This window comes from Rhinolophus hipposideros (assembly GCF_964194185.1).
Source record: "Rhinolophus hipposideros genome assembly, chromosome: 2".
NCBI lineage: Eukaryota > Metazoa > Chordata > Mammalia > Chiroptera > Rhinolophidae > Rhinolophus > Rhinolophus hipposideros.
Genome location: NC_138048.1, coordinates 49,239,830 through 49,263,617, shown reverse-complemented (window position 1 = coordinate 49,263,617; position 23,788 = coordinate 49,239,830). Strand labels below are relative to the sequence as shown.

At 39.4% G+C, this 23,788-nt stretch overlaps 1 protein-coding gene across 4 annotated transcripts in view; it reads left to right on the top strand.

The window, feature by feature from the left end:
* The window catches only part of HACD2 (3-hydroxyacyl-CoA dehydratase 2), a 91,739-nt gene that overhangs the window by 7,432 nt on the left and 60,519 nt on the right, over window positions 1–23,788 (top strand). For all 4 annotated transcript variants that reach the window (XM_081065044.1, XM_081065047.1, XM_081065046.1 and 1 more), the window contains exon 3: window positions 12,616–12,634. In XM_081065044.1, coding sequence (XP_080921170.1) covers window positions 12,616–12,634 — 19 coding nt within the window. The remainder of the gene's footprint in view (window positions 1–12,615; window positions 12,635–23,788) is intronic.

Below are 23,788 nucleotides of genomic sequence, written 5' to 3'. Positions count from 1 at the left end.
CAAAAATAAGACCTAGCCGGACAATCAGCTCTTTTAGATGCGTCTTTTGGAGCAAAAATTAATATAAGACCTGCTCTTATTTTATTATAACATAAGACCCGGTTTAATGTAATATAATACCGGATATAATATAATTAATATAATATAAGACCGGGTCTTATATTAATTTTTGCTCCAAAAGGTGCATTAGAGCTGATTATCCGGCTAGGTCTTACTTTCCTGGAAATACGGTACACACTTTGTTAATGGAAAGAGGAAATTGGTATAGCTTTAGGCACACAAAGTCAATAACTGCCATAGTTCATTATGGTGAAAAACCTTTAGGTTGAAGAGCTCTGGTATTCTGTTTCCTTTCACTGAGCCTCTAGGGCAAGCTCATCATGACATTCAGGAGGATTTTTAAGGGAAAAAAAAAAGGTTACTTTTTTCTCTCAGGAAGCAGATTTAATGCTGTCCATACATGTTGTCAGTAGATGGTATGATGAAATGAGCTTCCAACTGGAGTCCAAGTATCCTTATTCTAACTCTGCTGGTTTTACCAAATTACTCTGAAGTTGGGCAAGTGATTTGTCTCTTGTTCATCTCATTTTCTCATTTTTAAAATCTTACCCTGCACAAGGTCCAGCTGCTTGCCACATGAAAGCCACAACTCAAGAGGTGAGGTTGGTGGAAAGAAAAGCAGGTTTATTCCAAAATGCCAGTGGACTGCTTGTCACAAAGACTGCCTTCCTGTCTTAATACCGCCAAAAGGTTTTATAGGCATGCTAGAGGAGTTAGAACAAAGGATAGGAGAAGCTGGTCAGGCAATCTCAGGAAAAAGGTGCTTTCCCGAGGCCACTCTACCCCGGGATAGGAGTGGATCCACACAGATGCAAAACCTTTCCCAGGTCTAAGTAAACAGAACTGTGCAAACTGGGCTGCATAGTAAATGTGTAGTTAAATGATTAAGGTTTGGCAGAAAGGAGGCAGAAAAAACCAAAACTTTCAACAAGTCCCAAGTTCAGTTACACTTGTTAAATTGAATTATACCAGAGGTCCAAATCTCAAAATGAAAGATGTAGTGCCAACATTATAATCCCCCTTCTTACCAGGTTTTCCTTGTGGGAAGTATTAGTGCTTGACAATATAGCCTGTTTATAGGGGGAGAAAATGAATGTCGGGAGGTTAGCTACTCATTTATATCACTATGCTAAATGTCATTCTTTAGTAGTTTCTATTGCTGTTTGCTTGAAAAACAAACAGGTTATTCCCAAGAAACTTCAAATCTTAGGAAAATATAACACTTCGCTTTTTAAAAGGTTTTAAAACATTTGCCAAGCAAGTGCAAATGGGCATGTAGTAGTGTGATACAAAAAGACGATTTTGTTTCTGAGGAAATTCAATGATTTTTTGCAAAAGGGGTGCAAACATCTATTGAGTTGGTGTTACAGTAATATAGCTTTTTATCAAATGGACACAAACCCTAATTTTTTTGTACATGCTCATTCAAGAATGTCTTGAGTATTTTTTATAGATAACTTTCCAAATTATTCCAGGTGATAATTTAAATAAGTATGTATGTGTTTGAGTCACTGTAATGGGTGCTGTGGAGGTTGAGCCTTTGCTAATTAAAAAGTTGAAAATCTTATTGTGTAGATGATTATAATAGGAGCCTTGGCTGGAAATGACAGAACCTCCTTAGCTGACTTACACAGTAAGGGAGAGTCATTGTAGGGAATAGGATGTCCCATGGAATCCGAGGACAGGCGTGCCGCTGGCTGGGCCTTAGAAATGGCCTGCAGTCAGGGACTGGAGCACCATAGGGAACCCAGGAGTTCTGACTCGGACTCTTATCTCTGCTGTCCTCTCTCTCCTTGTTTCTGATTCTCTCTTGTTTTCTTGCAGACTAGTTTTTTTTGGTTTCTTAGTCTACATGGCAGACAATGATTACAGAAAAGCTCCTGAGATTGTAGCTAAATTGGAAACAGAATCTCAGTCCCAATTCTTCATTCCCAGTGAAGGGCCTAATTTATCCAGCTTGAGTCAGTGCTCATTCCTGGACCAATCACCTGTACCCAGGAGCAAAGGCACGTGTATAGAAGTTGGAATGAAGGGGTAATATCTCGGAAAAGGGGTTTGTTAGGTGGAAAGCCCAAGAAGTATTTACCAAAGTACTGAGATACAATACAACGAAGATAATAATGTATGAGATGATTTATAAATTGACAGAAAGTAAAATACTGATAATCTTGTGGCCGGGTAGTGAGTATGTGAAACAAATTCATTGTATGTGTTGTGTTGAGTAATCCTAAGAGCTAATTAACATATGTAGCAAAAATATATTTTAAAGATGCCATCATGGATAAACAAAATGTGGTATCTCCATACCATAAAACGAAGTACTGGTACATGTTGTAACATGAATGAATCTTCAAAACATGCTGTGTGAAAAAGCCAGGCACAAAAAAACCACATATTGTTTGATTTCATTTATATGAAATATCCAAATTAGGTAAATCTATAGAAATAGAAAGATTAGTAGTTGCCAGGAACTTTGGGGAACGACTGTTAAAGAGTACAGGATTTCTTTTTACAGTGATGAAATATTTTCGAATTGCATAGTGGTAACAGTTGCACAGCCTTGTGAACATAGTGAAAAACCACTGAGTTGTACACTTTAAATGTCTAAATTTCATGGTATATGAATTATATCTCAATTTTTGAAAAAATTCCATTCATCTATAATGTGCTGTAGATAAGTTGGTTTTTTTTTTTTACTTCATTCTTTTTTGGATCCATGATATGATTGATGCTACATTATGGCAGTTTAAAATTATTTTTTAGAAAATTTAGATTTCTGAATATGTTTAGTTAACAGAAGACTAATCATAGCGCACACTTTCAAACACTCGTGGTTGGTTGTGCCTCTCTGATTGACAGTGAGATTCCAGTGGTTCAACTGGACATTAATTCTGCAAAGACATTAATTGTCGAGACTGATAAAGACTATCTTCAACATATGTACATCACTCTATATATCATTTATCTACCACTGTCCGTCTTGAAATAGCTAATGGACCACAGCAACTGCCTTCCTTCCCATCCCCTTCCAGATCTATTGCTCGGAAATCCCTTGTATCTACAATAAGAAACGGGGGGGTGGGGGGGAATACCCAGTCTTATTTGTGATCTTTTCCTAGAGTTGATCTAGGGGCTGGGTCTAAAGTGAGCTTCTCCAGAACCAGTTCTGGAGAAGCAGTGAAGGAGAGAAGACAGCTTTTGTTATGTTTTCTAACCATCACTACCATTTTTTAAGCCCCATCTTGGTATTCTGGTCTAATTCTTCATGCCTCGCTTCTCAGCTCACTTCAAATGCTTTAATGAAATATTCAGGAAACTGATTTAGGATATTTCTCTTAAATATAACAAAATCTTAACTTGAAGTATCCTTAATAAGACGAGGGCTCCCATCTTTTCTTCCTGCCAGTTTTAGTGTAATACTGGATGATTTTTTTCCCACAGAGATGACTAGGTCGTTAGGCTCTGTTGTTATTAATGCAATAATATACTTCAGGTACCTTGTCTTACACATTTGCTTTTGTGAACTCATCTGTGGCCATAATTATCATCTGTAATATTTTTCTTCCTGGAAAAATGCTGATTTTCCAATAATAGTAATTTTAAGAAGGAACCTTTGAAACAAGCGATATGCACATTTTAAACTACCTTTATTCTGAAGACGTGTTTGAAGAAAACAGATCTCTAAAAAGGACTTATGAAAAGTCACAAAGCAAGTCATAGTGGAGATAGATCTAACACAGACAGGAATGACAATAAACCTAGGCAAACCAGCTTCAAAAAACAACTTGAAAACCAGAGGGAAAATAGAACTTGGGTATAATTAATCAATGTCACAACATTGGAAGTGTAAAGGGAGCTTGTGGGAAACGGGAACCCACTCACACAGCCCTCACTGATTGCTGATTTAAGCAAAGAAGCAAATTGTTATGGTATTCAAAGAGGTAAGACAGCTAGTGGCTATAGAAAGGAATGTGCTGAAATTAAAAAAAAAAAGAAAGAAAGAAAAATGAACTAAAAATATTGATGGTGTCAGTCAGGGTAGAAAGGAGGTCATAGTGCAGAGAAATAGGTGGTACTAAAAATTCAAGAAAGACAGGAGTTCCCAGTTACAGTCTCAGATAAAATAGATTACAGAGCTGAAGTCATGGGGAGTTTTCAAAGTTCACCATTTGAAATGTAAAAAAGAACATTACAAAATAGTAGTGCCAAGCACATCAGAGATATGTGTTGGTGCACTACCTAATGCATGACTGATTATCTGAACAACAGAAAAAATACATAGAAAAATAGTGAAACTCAACAGACTAATAATAATTTAATAGAACCAATGTATCTAGAAACTGGATTGAGGGTATACAATCTGTCAAAAAGTAAGGCTATCAGAAGTAGAAAAGGTTGGAATGTGTAACTGATAAATAATCAGGAAAAATTGTAGAAAACTTTTCTGGATTGAGAGTATGTGGAGTTCCATCTGGGAGCTATTTTTTAAGAAAAAATAATCCCGTGTCTTTCTAGGCACCTATTTGTTAATTTTTTAAACTTAAAACAAAGATAAGTGATTGCCAGAAGAAAAGAGGAGATTTTAAAATGTAATAGTAAATCAGTTTGAGTCCTTAGTCTTTGAAGAATAAAAAAATCCACAACAAACTAGGAGAAAGCATTAGGTTCCTGGATATCAGACCATGCAATTTCCTACAGATGGAGATATTTTGAAAACAGTTACAAAAAGTAATGAAACTTTGAAAGAACCTTATCAAAAGGTATTTAACTGTTACATAAAGAAATAAAATTAACCAAGTCTTTAACTGTGCAATAGAACGTTCTGCAATGATAACAACATTCCCAGTCTATACTGTTGGTTACGGTAGCCACTAGTCACGTGTGGCTCTTGAGACCTTGAAATATGGCTGGTGGGACAGAGAAACTGAGTTTTTAACTTTAGTTATTTTTAAATTAAATTTAAATAAGCACATGTGGCTAGTGGCTATTGCACTGGACAGCACAGTTTTAGACCAGGGTACATATTGTTAGGTAGGTGTCCATGTGGAATCTCACAACGTATTTCATATTTTACCAGGGTAGCATGAAGGGAAGGAGGATAAGTAAGCAAACCTAACAATGAAAATTTTATGTCACTCCAGAGTTTATAAACTTCTTAATACACAAGACAAAAATAATGAGAATAATAAATTATGCTGATATTTTCATACTGGAAAAGTCAGTAGAAAAAAAGCAAATTGAAGATACTGGAGAAGGTATAGAGGTACATACCAAATTGTTACTATTGCTTACCTCTGGAGGGGTGTGGTATTGCTACTAAAAGAGAATTTCTACTTTTTATTCTACATACTTTAGTGTGTGTTTACATTATCACTTTGTGAATCTTAGAAAAGATATACTATATAATAAATATATAATAAAATGTAATAGAAAACAAAAATGAACAAGAAAAATAAGATTAAAAAGTTCTTTGAGAAAGGAAGAAAATAGTCAGATAGGTTATCTTTTGAATTAAAGTAAAGTACAGAATTTTACATCTGCTATAGAAATCCTGTTAAATTAGAAAAAGGAAAAGACAGGAGCAATAATAAACCTGTCGAATGATTGACTATAGCAGAAATGCACATTTCTAATATTTATGCACGTAGACTCATTCATTTTATTAAAATAAAATGGTATGGTGGTGATTACTAGTTTAAAAACAAAATTCAACAATCCGTTGCCTGTAAAAGACTGACTTAAGGGCCGGCCCACCGGCCCAGTGGCTCAGGTGGTTGGAGCGCTGTGCTCCTAACACCAAGGTCACCGGTTCGATTCCCACATGGGCCGGTGAGCTGTGCCCTCTACAGCTAAGACTGTGAACAACAGCTCTCCCTGGAGCTGGGCTGCTGTGTGCCGCCACAAGCAAGAGCTGCAGTGAGCTGCTGTGAGCAGCCCACTGACGACTGGTCACGACTGGTGACCGACTGCCTCAGCTGGGGGTAGGTCAAGGCTCATAATACCAGCATGGGCCAGGGAGCTGTGTCCTACACAACTAGACGGAGAAACAATGGCTTGAACTGGAGTTGGGGAGCAGAGGTGGAAGAAGGGGGGGAAAAGTTTAAAAAAAAAAAAGACTGACTTAAGCTTACTAAAGGATAACCCAGCCTCCCGTGACCGAGCATACATGAAAAGCAGGACAGCCCAGTCACAGCTGAAGATAAAGTCAATTTCAGAGCAGAAGCCAAAGAGAAACAGTTCACAATTAGTTGTGCAGAAGAAACATGGGAGACACATGGGTAGAATTAGTTATGGGCGAATTATAGAAAAGCTGACAAATGCTATAGAAGTAAGTAGAATGGTACTTAAGAGGTGTCACAGTATATGTGAAAGAACTTTGGAGATAAGCAATTCGGTACTAAAATTTGGTTTTGCCACTTGACCTTAACCTCTCTGGTCCTCCATTATCTGCAGTGAATAAGCCACCTTAGACGACCTTAAGTTTTTTCCCACTTTTAAGTTCAGTAAGGCTTCAATATGAGACTGTCAGCATATGAAAGTTAAGCAGATAATGAATTAATAAGTTATAAAGCTGAATATAGCAAGAAAGGTAAAATCGACAGAGAGAAAGCCATGGTAATTAAGGAAATTTCACCCATTTCCTCCTTAAAAAATTGATTTAAAAGGACTTTCAAAACAAGTTTGGACTGGAGTCTGAGAGAGCCCAATCAATAGCCCTGGTTTCTAGCTTAGTTCTGAACATTGAGAAATATCTCAGAGGAGTTGCGTAGAATCACCTTTAAGGTGATACAGGCCTAGCTGGAGGCCATGTGTTAGTGTGCAGGCCAAAAGGGTTTGCCAACTGAACTCCAGAATTAGACTCACCACTTAGCCTGCCCCAGGCCATAGGACCAAGGTGGCATGAAGGAAGCCAGAGAACTTGGGGACCTTTGTGGAAACCCTAGGGTTGAGCATACCACATTTACTCTTCCCACATTTCCTGCTCAGATGAGTCATCCTTTCCCTGAATAAAGTGATTAAAGGGTGGAGAGAGACCATAAATATTTGGGAGAAAACCCTGCTTGAAGAAACCAGAGGAGAGGGGAAAGGTGTTTAATCTTAAGTGCTATATATTCGTTGTGGAAAAAATCTAGATAAGGAAAAACAAAAATGCATTCTCAGTTATAAGCTCACTCCTACAGATAACCACCGTTAGCACTTTGGTGTCTGTCCTTCAAGACTACATGTTAGTATATAGGTAAATTTTAAGTAAAACTGGAATCTCATGTATAGTATGATAATTTTCAAAACTAACCAAATCCTGGTAAATGTAACTCGGATTAGTTGTAGACCTCTCCCCAGGAACATGGGTGCAGGAGGCGTGCCCTGTGGAGCTGCCCAGCTCAGGAGATCCTATCCTCTGGAAGTTTCCCCGGTTCTTGCAGCTGGACCCGTAGCTGCTGGACCTCTACTCCCTGACTGCCTCTCTTGGTCTAGGGTGCATACATGTACCTGACCCAAACTGGGCTGGTCAGATTTTTTTTTCTTCAAAAAGTTTCGAATTTTAAGTTGAAAGAGATTGGAACTCACTGTTGCCAAATCACATTAAGTCCATAAACTATATCTGAGGTCTCCAAAGCTGCTTTGGTTCATATTTCTCTTGAGACTTGCTAAACTTTTTTGGGCTTTGTTGTTTTTCCTTGGATTAAAAATGAAATTGAAGGATGATAGAGGATTTTTAGGGCAGTGAAATTACTCTGTAAGGTTCTGTAAGGTACTATAATAGTGGACACATGTCATTCTACTTTTGTCCAAACTAGAATATACAATACCAAGAGTGAAGCATAATGTAAACTATGCACTTTTGGTGATAATGATGTGTCAATCAATGTAGGTTCATCAGTTGTAACAAGTGTTCCACTCTGGTGGGCATGTTGGTAATGGGGGCAGCTGTGCGTGTGTCAAGGGGCAGGTAGTGTATGGGAAATCTCTACCTTCCTCTCAGTTTTGCTGTGAACCTAAAACTACTCTTTAAGAAAAAAATGAAGTCTTAAAAAAAATGAAACTGAACAAATTTGTTGGTAACTTACAAAAATAATTTCCTTCGTGCAAATTTTAGAATCTTTTTCAAAAAAATTATTTCCAGGTACCCTGTTGGTGGAAAATGGCATTCGACATTGAGGTTAAATTTTAATACTACAACTTGTTGCCAGTAAGTGGAAACGTAAGAGTTCAAGAGGAGAGAGCCATTTACCACACATTTTCAAGGGAGATTTTGAATATGGCAAGTCTTCTAAATTTTTTCCAATGAAATATGCTTATTTTAGTTCACTGATTTTCAGTGGATCTCAAGAAGAGTAGTCCCAGCCCCAGAGTGCACTTGAGAAAATTGTGAGGGTATTTTGATCGCCACAATGGATAGGATGCTGCGGACTAGATGTCTTACCACGTCTGAGACAGTCGAAGATTTGTTCTGCATCCCCCCTGACTTTTCGTATATTCCCCCAGGCTAACCCCTCTACAAATAGAAATTGATAGTTTTGTACTACTTATTAATACTAAAAAATATTCATGAAGAATTAAACAAAAAGCTTATAAGTTAGAAGATGGTTGTTGTCTTAGTTTTCTATTGCTGCATAACAAAATAACTAACCTAGTAGCTTTAAACAATACTCATTTATTATTAGCTCATAGTGCTGTAGTCAGAAGCTGGATTTGGCTGGGGTCTCTCCTCATGGTCTTGCAAGATTGAAATCAGGGTGTCAGCCAGGCTGATTGTGGGGGCTTTGGAAAAGAATCTCCTTCTAAGCTCATTTGGTTTGTTGGCATAATCCTCTTCCTCGTGGTTGTAAATCTGAGGTCCCCATTGCCTTGCTGGCTGGTTGCTGGCATCACTCCTGGCTCTTGGAGGCTGCTCTCTAGTCTTTGCATACAGCCCCCTTCATCTTTGAAGCCAACAATGACTTGTAGAATCCTTCCTGTTCTTTGAATATTTCTGGCTTCCCCTTCTTCCACCAGCGGAGAAAATTGCTTTTAAGGGGATCACCTGGTTGGGTCAGGCCTACCCATATAATCTCCATACCTTAAAATTAATTAACTTGGGACTTCAAGTCCCAAAACCCTATACTGCAGTATCTAGATTAGTGTTTAATTGGATAACCAAGGAACAGAAATCTTGGGGAATTATCTTTAGAATCTGCCTACCACAGTTGGTATGAAGAAGGAACCTAAGTAAAGTAAAGATATCATAATTGAGTAATATGTTTGCTTGGCACATTCTGTTCTGTAAGTATTACAGCATTTCCAGCTTGCATATTTAGTTGAAAAGGATTTCAGTGCAATAGTGTTGTTACTGCAAAAGCGATGAAACATTGAAAATATGTAACAGGAGATTTGAGATTCCTGTTGAGACTTCAATTACATAGGTGGAGACATAGATTTTACTGGATTTCTTTAATATGGACTATTTTAATAGTATTTCATGTTATTGCCTTTGGGAGAGATCATCAGTTTTCAGTTTTATCCCAAAACTATTACCAATCTATTACACAACTGCTTTATTACTTCTTGCGTTACTGGGTTGTTTTTTTTCCCTAACCCGTCTTCTATTCCTTATCACACCATTCAAAGAAAATGGTCTCCAAGGTCTTTTCAGAGACCAGACACTGATTGTATGTCTCAGTGGGATTTCAAGGCAAAAGGTAGGTTTTCTGTGATAGTTTCTTTCCCTATTCTATGGCACAACCTAGGGGATTATTTTGACACCACACTTGCAAATGAGTAAGACCTAGCTCATTTGCAGTAATATTGTACTTCCTCATTTCCTCTACTTTGACTGGTATTTATCTTGGCATATTATTCTGACTTCACTTAAGCTGACCCCTATTCACTTGAAACCTATGTAACTTGACTAACAATTGTCAACCCAATAAACTTTAATTTAAAAAAAAAGATTACCCCTATTTCTATTATTATCTTAGTACTATTTTTTGTAGTACTGTTAGTCTGCACCTTTGCTCTTTTATTTTCCTGTATTCGTGCCAAGTGGACTTTGATATTCTTATTTTGAAATTCAAACTTATTTATTATAAGTTGGTTCATATATCTGACTGCTTCATATGTCATATGTCCCCAAACATTACTGAAATACATGTTTTTTAATAAATTACTTTGTGTTTTATTTCTTTACATATCAGTTAGGACATTGTATTTTTCTGAAAATTTTGTGTAAGTAGGTTGTATCATCTATGAATTTCAGAATAGTAAAGGAGGCATTATAAAATATATGTGATCAAATGGGGCTGTTGGATCCAATAGGACTAAGAGCTATTGTTCCATCATGCAGAGGAAACAGGACATCCCTGAAGCGCTATCTGTCTGCCTATCTATCTATCTATCTATCTATCTATCTATCTATCTATCTATCTATCTATCTATCATCTATCTCTCTATCTCTCTAATCTGTCTATCTGTCTCCTTCCCGGCAACGTCCTGTTGTTAGCCAGCACCCTGGATGTCTTGCCACATACATGGATAGAGGAAGTTTTCTGTCTCGGCGCTGTCATCTGCTTGCCTCAGTATGTTCTTCCTTCATGTCTTCCATTCTTCTTTTTAATCTACATGTATCTTTTCATTTTCTTTAACTTTTCAGTAAGGTTCAGCTTGTCATATAATAGTCAAACATTTCACATTCTTGGCAGTGGTTTGTTTTCTTTAAAAAAAGATGATACGATTTGCAGTATATTCTTTTTTTCTCTTTTCAGTTATCAACAGATTTGTGCAGCTTGATTTTTTAATCCAAGCCCCCTCGACAAACCCCCCCCAAAACAAAACAACTTGGTGAAATATTGTAGTTCCCCCTTATCCGCAGGGAATGATCCCCATTAGATCTCTAGTAGATGCCTAACACTGCAAATAGTACAGAACCCTAAATATACTCTCTTTTTCTGTATATTACCGCTTCTCTTTGGCATATTCGAATTGCCAGCATCACTGCTCTTGCACTTTGGGGCCATTATTAAGTACAATAAGAGTTACTTGAACACAAGCATTTCAGGACCACAACAGTTGATCTGATAACCGAGATGGCTCCTAAGTGACTAATGGTTGGGGAGAATAAACAGTGTAGAGACGCTGGACAAAGATGATTCATGTCCTGGGCAGAACAGAGGGAGACAATGAGAGATTTCATCGTGCTACTCAGATGGTGCACAATTTAAGACTTATGAATTGTTTATTTCTGGAATTTTCCGTTTAGTATTTTCAGACTGCAGTTGACTGTGGGTAACTGAAACCATGGATAAGGGGGACTACCGTAATAGTTTTTGACGAGTCTGATCAAGCATGTTTTAGATAAGCTAAGTCTTTTCAAATTATGGCCTTTGTAGATATCTTATGAAACTAATGTACAATGAAATACTATGATAGAAAAATCAGTAAAGTAGAAGCAAAGCCTAAGTTCTGGATCCTGGACAACACTTACTACCTTGGGCAAGGTGTGCAGCTTCTCAGCTTTGGTTTTTTCATCTGCATTTAGAGATAATCTGTCCTGCCTATCTACCAGGGTAATGGTCAGGTTCAAACAACAGAATGACTGCTAGGGAAATGTAAATTCTAAAATGCACTACAATAGCTGTTAGGTCTGTCATTTAGAAAAGCTTTGGTCGTTAAATCTTACAGATGGCTTCAAATTATTTCTTTACCACCACCAACCTGGTACCAGAGTTAAAGCAATGCCATATACAGGATGAACTGGGAGGGGATTTAGAAGAACCTAGCTGGCCATTGAGCTGTAGAGGAGATAGCAGTCTCAACCCTGGCGCTGAAATTAAAGACACAGTGAAGACAGATGGCAGAAGTATTGGCAGGACTGGGGACCCGCTGGGCTTGGGGATGAGGGGAAGGAAAGGATGATTGAGCCTCAGAGACTAGGAGGTTGGTGATCAGGAGGCATATCAGGTGTGAAGGAAGGGAAGGCTGTGCTTCCCGTTGAAGCATGCCATGTTTGAACTGCTGCTGGCACAGTTAGCTGGAGATTTCCAAAGGCAGTTTGGAACACAGGCCTAGAGCTCAAAGAAATCTGGGATTAGAGATTGGACCAGGAACACCCTGTAATGAGATCATGGGGTGAGACAAGGTAGGAGCTAAGAGTGGAGCTTTGTAGAATGAACGCATTAAAGGGCCTGCCAGGCAGAAGGATCCAACAAAGGCTCTTCTGAGCCCATGTTCCGTGGTCTGTGACAGTTCTGTTCTGTAGAATATGGGACATGGCAGTTAATATACTTAACTGCTCTTACAGATTTATGTATTATAAAAGAGGTCCTTGACATCTGATAGACTGGTGGGTGAGATTTACTCCTTAGGAACTCTTCCACAGATAAACTGAAAACTGACCAAAACTTTACATTTTTTTAAATAGCCTGTAGCCAAGTTTAAAAGTGAAATAATTTGTTTTCCACATTCACTACTGCTGGCAGACACTGCTCTATCCTTATTGAAAGGCTACTTTATCTGAAATGAAGCCATGATATTATTGATAATTGTTTACTAATTCTCTTTTTTCCTTTTCTCCTCTAGATTTTACATTGTGCAATAGGTAAGTATAGAATTATCCCCCTTAGTATGTAGAGTGGATTCTGTTTTTTTTAAAGTCATTAATGATAGGTTGATTTGATTCTTACTAAATATTGAAAACTAAACTATTTAATCATTATATATAAAATTGCTTAAATTGGTATGGCTTTAGGTTTCTAAAATCGCAAGTACTATTTAGATGTTATCGCTGAACATTTTATTAACTGTCCCAGCTATTTTGCTCTGTCAGTTTAAAGAGGACTCTCCCACCTTCTTGTTACAAGGTATCCGAGAAACTAGCATATTTATAAAATTGTGACTTGAATTCTGGCGCTGTAGAAAGCCCTCTCTGTGATCACTTAAGTGTTATATTCTTTTTCCTTACCTTTAAATGGGAGTACTGCATATATTGGCCTACCTCTCAGATGAATATTTATGTAGGAAGGATTGGAAATGTGTACGTATAAAGGGTTGGTTATACAAATGTCAGAGATTTCTGCTAAAAGCAGATACAGTGTGTTTTATTTTGGGGGCAGGGGAAGGGCATCAAATTTTGCTCTGGAAGTAGAGGCATAGCTTCTAGGCTGGGGTGGCTAAACCCGCTAATTAAGTAGAAATCAATTTTGGAAAGTTGACAGACCCTATGGCGTAAGCCTATAATGGTTTCTCAGCATCCAGGCTTGTGTCTCAAAGGGAGGATTTGAAATTCGTACTCGTTCAGAAGCACGGAAGGTACATCCATACCATTATGACCCTGATCAGCTTAATTCTGCATCCAAACCAGGATGGCTGTGATCAACTTAATTCACAAATTAAGTGGGTTCTTAATATATTCCGGGCAATGCGCTTGGCACTGGGGGATTCAGAGCTGAGGAAGCTTACGGTTCAGGTGGACACAGAGCACACTCTGGTACCTGGCCCCATCACTTCTAAGGAAGACCAAAACAGCATCTTCATTATAGACAGTTGTACCTTGGCTGTTTCCCACTAGGAAAAAGGTTGCCAGTCAGGGATTTCTCAGATAATTTGCAGAATTTTGTATGCATGTTTCTGTTTATTTGGGAGCTGAGTGGGTAGAATTCATAGCTTTCATTAGATCCTCAGAGGAGGGTGTGATCCGAGAAGGGATCCTTTGAGAGAGAGATTTGAAAGGGACTTGGGGACTCATCTATCCCGTGGTCTGCTTTCCCAGAAAAGGTTAAAGGACCTGGCATAGGTCACACAGCCGGTACATGGTGAAACCTTGCTTGGAACCAGACCACTCTGGGACAGAACCTGTTTAACTGATTTGATTTTATGGTGAATGGGTTTTAGCTGATGTATCGTTTTGATTCTTTTTCCCTTTCTTCTGCCTTCCCCCCTACTCTGGTTCTAGCCATTGTTTCTGAGTCTAGTTGTGTAGGACACAGCTCCGTGACCCATGCTGGTATTATGAGCCTTGCACTTCCCCGGCTGAGGCATTCACTGCCGGCTGCTCATAGCCCACGGTAGCACACAGCAGCCCGCGGCAGCTCACGCCAATCTCTGGCTGCTCACAGCAGCCCACCTCCAGGGAGCGCCGTTGTTCACAATCTTAGGTAGAGGGCGCAGCTCGCTGGCCCATGTGGGAATCAAACTGGCGGCCTCAGCGATAGGAGCACGGCGCTCCAACCACCTGAGCCACTGGCCCCTCATTTTGAATTTTATGGTTAATGGGTTTTAACTGATGTATCATCTCACACATTTCCTTTTAATCCTTTTTCTACAATTTGGAGACGAAAATATTTGTCCCTTAAACGTTAACCATGAATTTTAAACATAAGCTTGCAGATTGGGATATATATTTGCCCAGAGTTCTGGAACCACTTGAGGCCTTCTCCACATATTAATCCCTGTGCCCCCCATTCTGTCCAGCTCTCTTAACCTTCAGCTGCCTACAAAGCTGTTCAATGCATATGTTTTCTGAGCATGTGTACTATTACTTTAATTAATATTTCATTGTATTAGAATACCCAAATTCCCTGTATTTGTCTTAGAATATATTCTCGTACCTCTTTATAAAATTTCTACCCCTGCAAATAAAGTTTCTGACAAAAATGTTCCTTCATCCCAAGAACATTAGTGAATGCCCAGCAGGTGGCTGCCAGAACCTGTTGGGCCGTGGGAGTAGAGACGTGAAGTGGCACGGACTTGGGTTCAGGAACCCTGCCGCCAACCCCTCTGAGCTCCTTGGGTGGAAAGCATTCCATGGACTAGCATCCATGTCACACTCTGCTCTGGTGGTTTGTTGACAGGTGGCCCCTAGCACACAGTAGACACTTAAAAATTTCTGCTTATTTCCTTAAGAACCTTGTTCCATCAGTGATTCTCCTGCATCATTACCCGTTGTCTCTGTTTTATCCTTCTTTGCTCACAAAATGCTCAGAGTGGTCCATCCTAAAAATCATTTTTAACCTAATCTTTGGTGCTACAGTCCTCCCTTACAAGTACATAATTCCTCTTCATCCCTTTTACAAAATTCATGGTAGACTCTTTCTACTTCTTCACTCCCATTTATGCCTCAACCCAACAGTCAGGTTTCTGCCCTCATTGTCCTACTAAAATTACCCTCCAGTCTAAAATCAGCAACAGTTTCTGCTAAACTCTGAAGACACATATGGAACTCACTTCTGAACTAACTGTCTCCCTCCAGGAGAGCCTGCTCCTTTAGCTTCCATTGTGATGAGCCCTGCTGGCTTTTCTTGTCCTCTGTGTTTCTTCTCTTTCTTTGGGGCTTCTCTTTCTCTTCTTGCCCCTTCTTTGTGGGTGTTTCCAGAGTGGGACCTATGTCAGTGTTCCTCTGACTGAGCACGGCCTTTGTGGGTGGTTACTTCCGTTATCATGGCGTGAGACACTTCTGACACTTGCTTCTTTAACTCTAAGCTGCACCTACACCCCAGACTCCAAACTTGTCCGTTGACCTTCTGGATATCCATTCCCGATTGCATACGTCCTCCTCACCGTGGCTCAGACTCCCAGACTTGTTCTGCTTCCCATGGGTCTTGTCCGTCTCCAGCTATTCCATGGCCCAGCCTAGACCTAGAGCTCGTCGATGGTGCCTCCTCACTGACCCACACTCCCATAACCAGTTGGTCGTCAAGTTTTGTCACTTCTATTTCCTGAATCTCGCATTGTCCTGTTTTTTTCATTCCTGTTCAAGGCCTCAACGTGTCTCATCTTGACTCCCATATGGGTCTCTCTGAACTTCTAGATTTATAATACTAATAACAGTAGTAAGAGCTACCATTCATTGAACGTTTACTGTGTTCCAATGCTTTACATTCGTTATCTCACTTTCCATCTTACAGTTGACAGGACGGGGGCTTAGAAGGTTTCATATCGCGCCACAGTTCACACAGCTAATGAGCTCTGTAGCCAGGAGTCGAACCGACGGCTGTGTGTCTCCAAGTCTGTGCTTCTTCACTCAGCCCTCAGGGGATTTAGTTAAAAGGGTAATTCTGAGCGTGTCACTTCCCTTCTTAAAACTCTCCGTTGGTTTAAACTTCTTCATGATTTGGGCCCTGCCCACCTGCCAGCCTTACCTGTGTCCATTTCCTGCTGCCCACTCCATGCTTCAGTGACCCTGACCTCATGTGTGCCCCATGTACCACAATACTGCACTGCTGCCTGCCTCTGGTCTGTGCCCGGCTTTGCACTCGGCCTAGAATGAACAGCCCACACTTCAGCTGACAGCTGTTCACTACTCTTCCTCCAGTAAGCTCCCCTACCCCCCACTGACTAGATTACATACTGGTCCTCACTTTTTCTGTAATACCCTGCGCCTCTCCCTTTGTTATACTTTGCGCAGTGTTCTATGGTATGTCAGTGTACTTGTGTCCCCCACCGCCACTGAATTTTTGGAGAATGAGAACTGTTTCTTATTGATTTCTATATCCCAACACCTAGTGGGAACTCAGTGAACATTTGATCATAATCTTACAAATTCTGGTGAAAATTTCCAAAACTTATTTCATAACGTTTTATTTACTTAAAAAAATGAATGAGAATAATAAAAATTAGGCTATTTCTAGCATTAGCCTAAAGTCAGTGCTTTGTTTTTTACTCATACAACTTAAGTTTGTTTTTGGAATGAGGGTTTATTTTCCTGTGGTTTTCTAAAAGTTTTCACTGTAACAGCTTGGTCTTTTAGAAACTTGTTAGAGAGCCTTGAGCTGTCTTCAGTTTACAGACGGTTGATGAAAAGTCTGGACTTCAGTCAGACCTGGGTTATTTACTAGCTGTGTGACTTCTAGGAAGTAATTTAACTTTTGTGTACCTTCATTTCTTCATGAATAAAAGAGGAATAATAATATATACCTCATAAGGGTGTTGTGAAATGAAATGGGACAACGCATGAAAAACAGCATAATGCCTGAAACAGTGATGTTGAAAATTGCCCAATAAACCGGTAACTGTTACTAACTAAAGCAATGCAGTGTTATAGAATGTTAAAAGTTTTATTCTGTCCCTAATGTAATATTTAATATTTAGATTTATATAAATGTAACTCTTGCATATTCTTATTTTTCTTAAATTACCATTTCAGTGGAATTCAGGGCCACTTATTCTTAGGATGGGTTGGAATTGCTTCTTGTTGATGGTTGTAACAATACAACTTGGAAAAAATAGCCTCCAGAAACAAACTAAACTTCCATGTGAGAGGCTCTTTTCTGTGAGGAAGTCAAGCCTTCTTTCCTTGCCAGTAGGTTCCCATGCCCCAACTTCTTCAAAGTAGGTTGTCCCCAATAATCGATAATCCAGGAACAGGATTTCTTAAATGCTATGGTTGCAACCGTCCTCAACCTAAAATGTGTAGTGCTTTATATTTATGCAACAGTTTTCTTTTTGGAAATGGGAAAAATTTTTTAGAAACCCACTTTGAGTAGTCGTCTTTCACAAGACTGTTAAGAGTTGTGCTTTCTTTATTCATGTGGGACGGTTTGTATTGAGAGAAGTATAATCTGTTTTCCCATGTTGTATTCAAGGTTAGATTATGGAAGAGACATAGGATATGGGGTGGTTCTCAGATAACTTCGGACTATGGTTTCCCCCTTGTTGGAATGGAAATTAGAGATAGAGCGACTGGAACTGAAGGTACTCTTGGTAAGATGTGACGTTGTGCATTTGGTGAACCTTTGTGTTGGAAATTACACTGTCAATATAAGTGACTTAGGAAGTTCTCTTTTGATTGAAAAATACAGAACAGGTATCTGAAGAGGAGCCCAGTCATAGCCCAGAGGATATCAATGCAAAGTTGAGTATCAGCACTTTGATTTCATCAACACAATGATGGAAGGCCTTGCACTTAAGGTGTATCCTAAATTTGTGGTTTCAGATATCTGCTGTATGTGCCAGCTTGCAGTCCTCTCAAACTGATGACACCTTTTATTTAATTTTTTGCAAGTCCATTTTAAGAAATTCACAGTCACCTTACTATTAGTAGGTGGCATATGGTTTCAGGCTGGTTTTTCATACAGGTGGTAACAAACGGTGCCAGGAGGGAAGGGGAGCAGCTGCTGGTGAGACAAGCACCACAGGACCCCATCTCCTCCTAACAGAAATGTTTTCCCTCCCACCAATTGGAGTGAACTAAATCCTCTTTACACTATAACACCCCCTCCCCTACACTCGGAGAGGGTCAAGCTTTTTATCAGTCATTTACGGTGCAGTATTGTAAAGGAACTGTGATCACTTACTAAAACCTGACATAGAACCCTCCATGTTTTAGCAGAAGAAAACTGAAAGGGAGGCTTCCTGGAGGGATGGGATAATGCCTCCAGACTCGCTCACCTGGAATTCTGCTTTCACCCCTCACCCAGCCCTCGTGGGTATACCTGGACACAAAAACATAACCATTTTCTTTGAACTTTCTTGGAACAACAACTGCTTTCTTTGGTTTTACTTAGCTTAGTTGACATTTTAAAAATGAACTTTACCAAATCTTGCGGAAGAACAAAAAGGGATTAAGTCTCAAAAATACAAACAGTATAAAAGGTCTATTCCCAAAGTAGTAGTTTCTGATCCTGAGATTTAACTCTTTTCTGTGACTGGGAGCCCACAGACACATCGCGTGGACCTTGCTGGCTCTTCTGCCCTGTTCTTATTAGCAGGCTCCATTCTGGGGACGCACTTTCCCAAACCCCCTTTTACTGGCCGCCTCACAAATGTGAATACAAAAAGTTTCTGATTCAGATTCAGACATCGCTGTCTGCCTGGGGGTGATAAAGGTGGGGGCAAGAAGGATCCCTTTGAGGTGGGAAAATAGACGTAACCTTTCCCAGCAAACCAGCCTGCCTCTGCTCCTAGGGCTTCTAAGGCTCGCTCTTAGAGTGTCCTGCTTACAGTGGGGAGGTCAGAGGCCTGGGTAGGAGGTTGCCAAAGTCAGCCTTCACCTCCTTGCAGTTCTGCCCTTGTCATTTGTTCAGTACAGTGGTTTTCCAGCATCCTAACACCAGAACTCTGTATCAAGACCATGTGAGCATGTTCAAACCACAGTCGCCCAAATCAGCCAAAGCCTTCAGACCAGACTGGTTTAGGCTCCGTCTGTCTTGGCTCTTCATCCTGTTGCCCCCTGATCAAATTTTGCCTCCTTCCCTCCAGATAAGCTAAGAAGAAGGAAAGAGAGTTTTAGAACCTGCATCTTCTGCTCCCAATGCCCAAAGCTGCAGTCTCTGTTCTCCAAATAAACCATCCTTTTGCACACCTCCATTATTTTGTACATACAATTTCCTTAGCCTGTAGTGCCCAGCTTAGTTTTTCCATGTTCTCTGTGAATATACTGAGATGAAAGGAAGGGAGAAATAGAACGTGCTTGTTAGGAGCCCACAGTGACTAAGCATGGAAGGTAGGAGACTTCTTCAGAGCCCATACACACTGCCTGACACCTAGCAAGCACTCAGTACGTTGTAGCATTTCTGCCATTGATATTATTGGGCAAAACTTAATCCCTGAGGGTTGCTGTGCCCACTTGGAGTTCAGAAGGGAAAGCCTTCTACAAAGTCTCTTTGTAGAGACCCTAGACCAGGGAATTACACCCTCTGCCATCCTTGCAGGAACCATCCTTGCAGAGGTTTGGTTTGAATGGGAACCTGTTACTGAGATACTTAAAAGAGCTTCTCTGTAAGATAATATTATCTTGCTGTCCAGTCCATCAGGAGCCAAGCTAAGGCAAATGAGCCCTGGCAGAAACACTACTAGTTGTGTGACAAGTCAGGCATCCTTCCTCCAGGACTTAGTTTTCACATCAGAAAAACGAGAGGTTGGACTAGAAAATAGATGGTCTCTAACATTCCTTTCAGCTAGATGTTCCGAACTTCCTTGGAACTATAACTGATGTCACTTCAGAGATGAATGTCAATTATCTGAGTAGTAATATAAAAGGATGATATGCTAAATATATAAGTATTAGAAAACTTGCTTCAAGTACAGTAGTTTTACTACAGTTTTTTCCTCTTAATGCATTTTGAAAGCCACATCAGAGAGCAGGATTTTCTGTCATACATTTACCCACGATCATCACTAGATGGCACCCTTGTATTAGTAAGGAGATTTTTCTCAGAAATTACAGGACTTCTAATAAAAACAGATAGTAATGAATCAATGGCTGTAATAGAGGAATGAGAAAGTTAACCAGAGAAAAGAAAAATGGATGTTTTTCTATCACTGATGACTTGGTCATTCTTAATATTTGAGGTAATGAAAAACTGGAACTTCCCGTGTTGCCCCAAAGAAGGTTATCTTATAAATATTTCTTAATTGTAAAGCACAAGGTATCGTTAAAATTAAAATGAACTTATTTTTTAAATTAAAAAGCTGGAGGCAAAGAACTTGTTTCAGAAGTTCTCTGATGAGATGGTTTGTGACAGTCTGAAGTCAATAAACCTGGCGTTAGTCCAGTGAAGCTGGAAAAACCATCTAGTGACAGTTGAGTAAATTCCATTGAACTAAAAGGTGAAAGCTTGAATCATCTTTTAACAAAAGAATTGTTTGATTTATGATTGTATAGCAAGAGTTGAATTGTTAAGTAATGTATTAATAAAGGGAGGAAGAATGCTGACTAATGTTTAATAATGCTATGTCTTTTCTTCTGTAGAGCTTTCCTGGGAGAGAGGATATTTCCTTCTCTTACAGTGAATATCTTTCCACTGATTTTTTTTTTTTAACAAGAGTTCCTACCTCACTGTGTTTTTTAAATTAACAGTGTGCATTTAAGATTCATCCATGTCTTGGCATGGCTTCATAGCTCATCCCTTTTTATTTCTGAATATTTCACCGTATGCATGTACCAGTTTCCATTTACCTATTGTAGGACATCTTGGTTGCTTCCAATTTGGGATGATTATCAGTAAAGATGCTGTAAATATTTCCGTTTAGTTTTGTGTGGACAAAAAAATAATTTTGTAATTTTAGATCAGTTGAGTATATACGTTGTAGCACAATTGTTGGATTGTATAGTATTATGTTTAGCTTTGTAAGAAACTGCCAAACTATCTTCCAAAGTGGCGATCTTTGCATTTCCATCAGCGATGAATGAGAGTTCCTCTTACTCTGGGTCCTTACCAGCAATTGGTATTTTGAATTTTAGCCCTTGTAATATGTGTGTAGTGGTATTCTTGGTTTTAGTTTTCATTTTTTAAATGACAAATGATGTTGCATATCTTTTTTCCCCCCCCTTCTTCCGCCTCCTCCCACCGCCACTCCAGTTCAAACCGTTGTTTGTTTTCTCAGTCTAGTTATGTAGGACACAGCTCCCTGGCCCATGCTGGTATTATGAGCCTTGACCTCCCCCCCCCCCTTCCCGCAAAGGCAGTGGGTCGCCAGTTGTTGGTCGACCACTCACAGCAGCTCACGGCAGCTTTCACTAGCTGCCAGCCACTCACACTGGCCACCAGCCGCTCATGGCACACAGGAGCCCACGGCAGCATAGCAGCCCATGGCCACTCACATTGGCCGCTGGCCGCTGGCCACTCCTGGCAGCACACAGTAGCCCACGGCAGCACTCAGCAGCCCACAGCAGCTCACGCCAACCTCCAGCTGCTCATGGCAGCCCAGCTTCAGGTAGAGCTGTTGTTCACAGTCTTAGCTGTAGAGGGCGCGGCTCACTGGCCCACGTGGAAATCGAACTGGCGACCTCCACATTAGGAGCACGGCACTCCAACTACCTGAGCCACCGCTCCTGCCCGAGTCTCTTTTTCTTAGTCTAGGGAAAGGTTTGTTGATTTTGTTTTATCTTTTCAAAAACAACTCTTAGATTCCTCGATCTTTTCTATTGTTTTTCTAGTCTCTGTTTTATTTATTTCTACTCTGATCTTTATTTAATTTCTTTCCTTCTCTTACCTTGGGATTTAGTTTGATCTTCTTTTTCTAGTTTTGTGAAGTGTAAAGTTAGGTTATTTAAACTTCCTTTTTAGAACTACTTATGCTGCATTCCATAACTTTTAGTATGTTGTATATTCATTTTCATTTGTCTCAGATATTTTTTGATCTCCACTTTAATTTCTAATTGACTAATTTTACTCCTGATACTGGTTTCTAGTTTCAAGCCATTGTGGTCAGAAAAGATATATGATACGGTTTTAGTCTTCTTAAAATTAAGATTTGTTTTGTGACCTGACGTGATCTATCCTGGAGAATATTCCATGTGCACTTGAAAAGAATGTGTATCTTGCCGTTGTTAGATGGAATGTTCTGTTTATGTATGTTGGGTTCATTTGGTCTATAATGTTAAGTTTGCTGTTTCCTTATTGATTATCTGTCAAAATGATCTATCCATTGTTGAAAGTGGGGTATTGAAGTCCCCTACAATTATTGTATTGCTATCTATTTCTCTCCATTCTGTTCACATTTGCTGTATATATTTAGTGCTCTGATGATGGGTGCATAGATTAATTTAAAATTGTTATATCCTCTTGATGAATTGCCCTCTTTATCATTATATAGTGATTTTTCTCCATCTTTTGTGACACTTTTTAACTTAAAGCCTATTTTATCTGTTATAATTTAGCCACCTCTATTTCCTTTTGGTTAACATTTGCATGGAATATCTTTTTCCAGTCTTTCACTTTCAGCTTATGTGTCCTTAAATGTAAGAGTCTCTTGTAGACAGCATGTAGTTGGATCTTTTATTTTTGATGCGTTCAGAGTCTCTGTCTTGATTGCAGAATTTAATCTGTTTACATTTAAAGTAATTATTGGTACCTGTTACTGCTGTTATTTTGTTAATTGTTTTCTGGCTGTTTTGTAGTTCCTTTGTTTCTTCTCTTACTGTCTTCCTTTGTGATTTGATTTTTTTTTGATATCTTTGATTCCTTTTATTTCATCTTTTGTGTATCTACTGCAGATTTTTTCTTTGTGGTAGCTATGAGGTTTCCATAAAGCATTTTTTGTAATTTTTTATTAATTTATTTTTTTATTAGTGTCAGGTGTACAAAGCAATGTAATAGTTAGACATTTAAAGCCCTCATGAAGTGATAACCCCCTCCCAAGCTACTACCCTCCCTGACATCTTTTATAGGTGTTACAATACCATCAACTGTCTTCCCTATGTTGTGCTCCAAATCCCGTGACTATATATACCTGTATATTTGCTTATAGTTGACATTCAGTATTATTCTCCTTCAGCTCTTCAGGTGTACAGTGCATTGCTCAGGCATCTACACAGTCTATGACGTGATCCCCCTGTAAGTCCAGTGCCCGTCTGGCACCTTACATGATCTTTACAACATTGTTGAGTCTATTCCCCATGCTGTATTAAAACTATCAATTTGTATTTCTTAATTTGTCACTCTGCCGCCAACCTTCCATCACCCTGATAGATCTAGTTACCTACCTGGCACCATATCTAGTTATTACAATATTAACTATAGTCACTATGCTGTACCCTACATCCCTATGACTACTGTATGACAACCAGTTTGTTCTTAATCCCTTCCCCTTTCACCCATCCTTACCCCCCTCCCATCTTAAAGAAGTCCTTCTAAGACTCCTTGTAATACTGGTTTGGTGGTGATGAACTCCTTCAGCTTTTTCTTGTCTGGGCAGCTCTTTATCTGTCCTTCAATTCTAAATGACAGCCTTACTGGATAGAGCAATCTTGGATGTGCCGTTGTTTTCCATCACTTGGAATATTTCCTGCCACTCCCTTCTTGCCTGCAAAGTT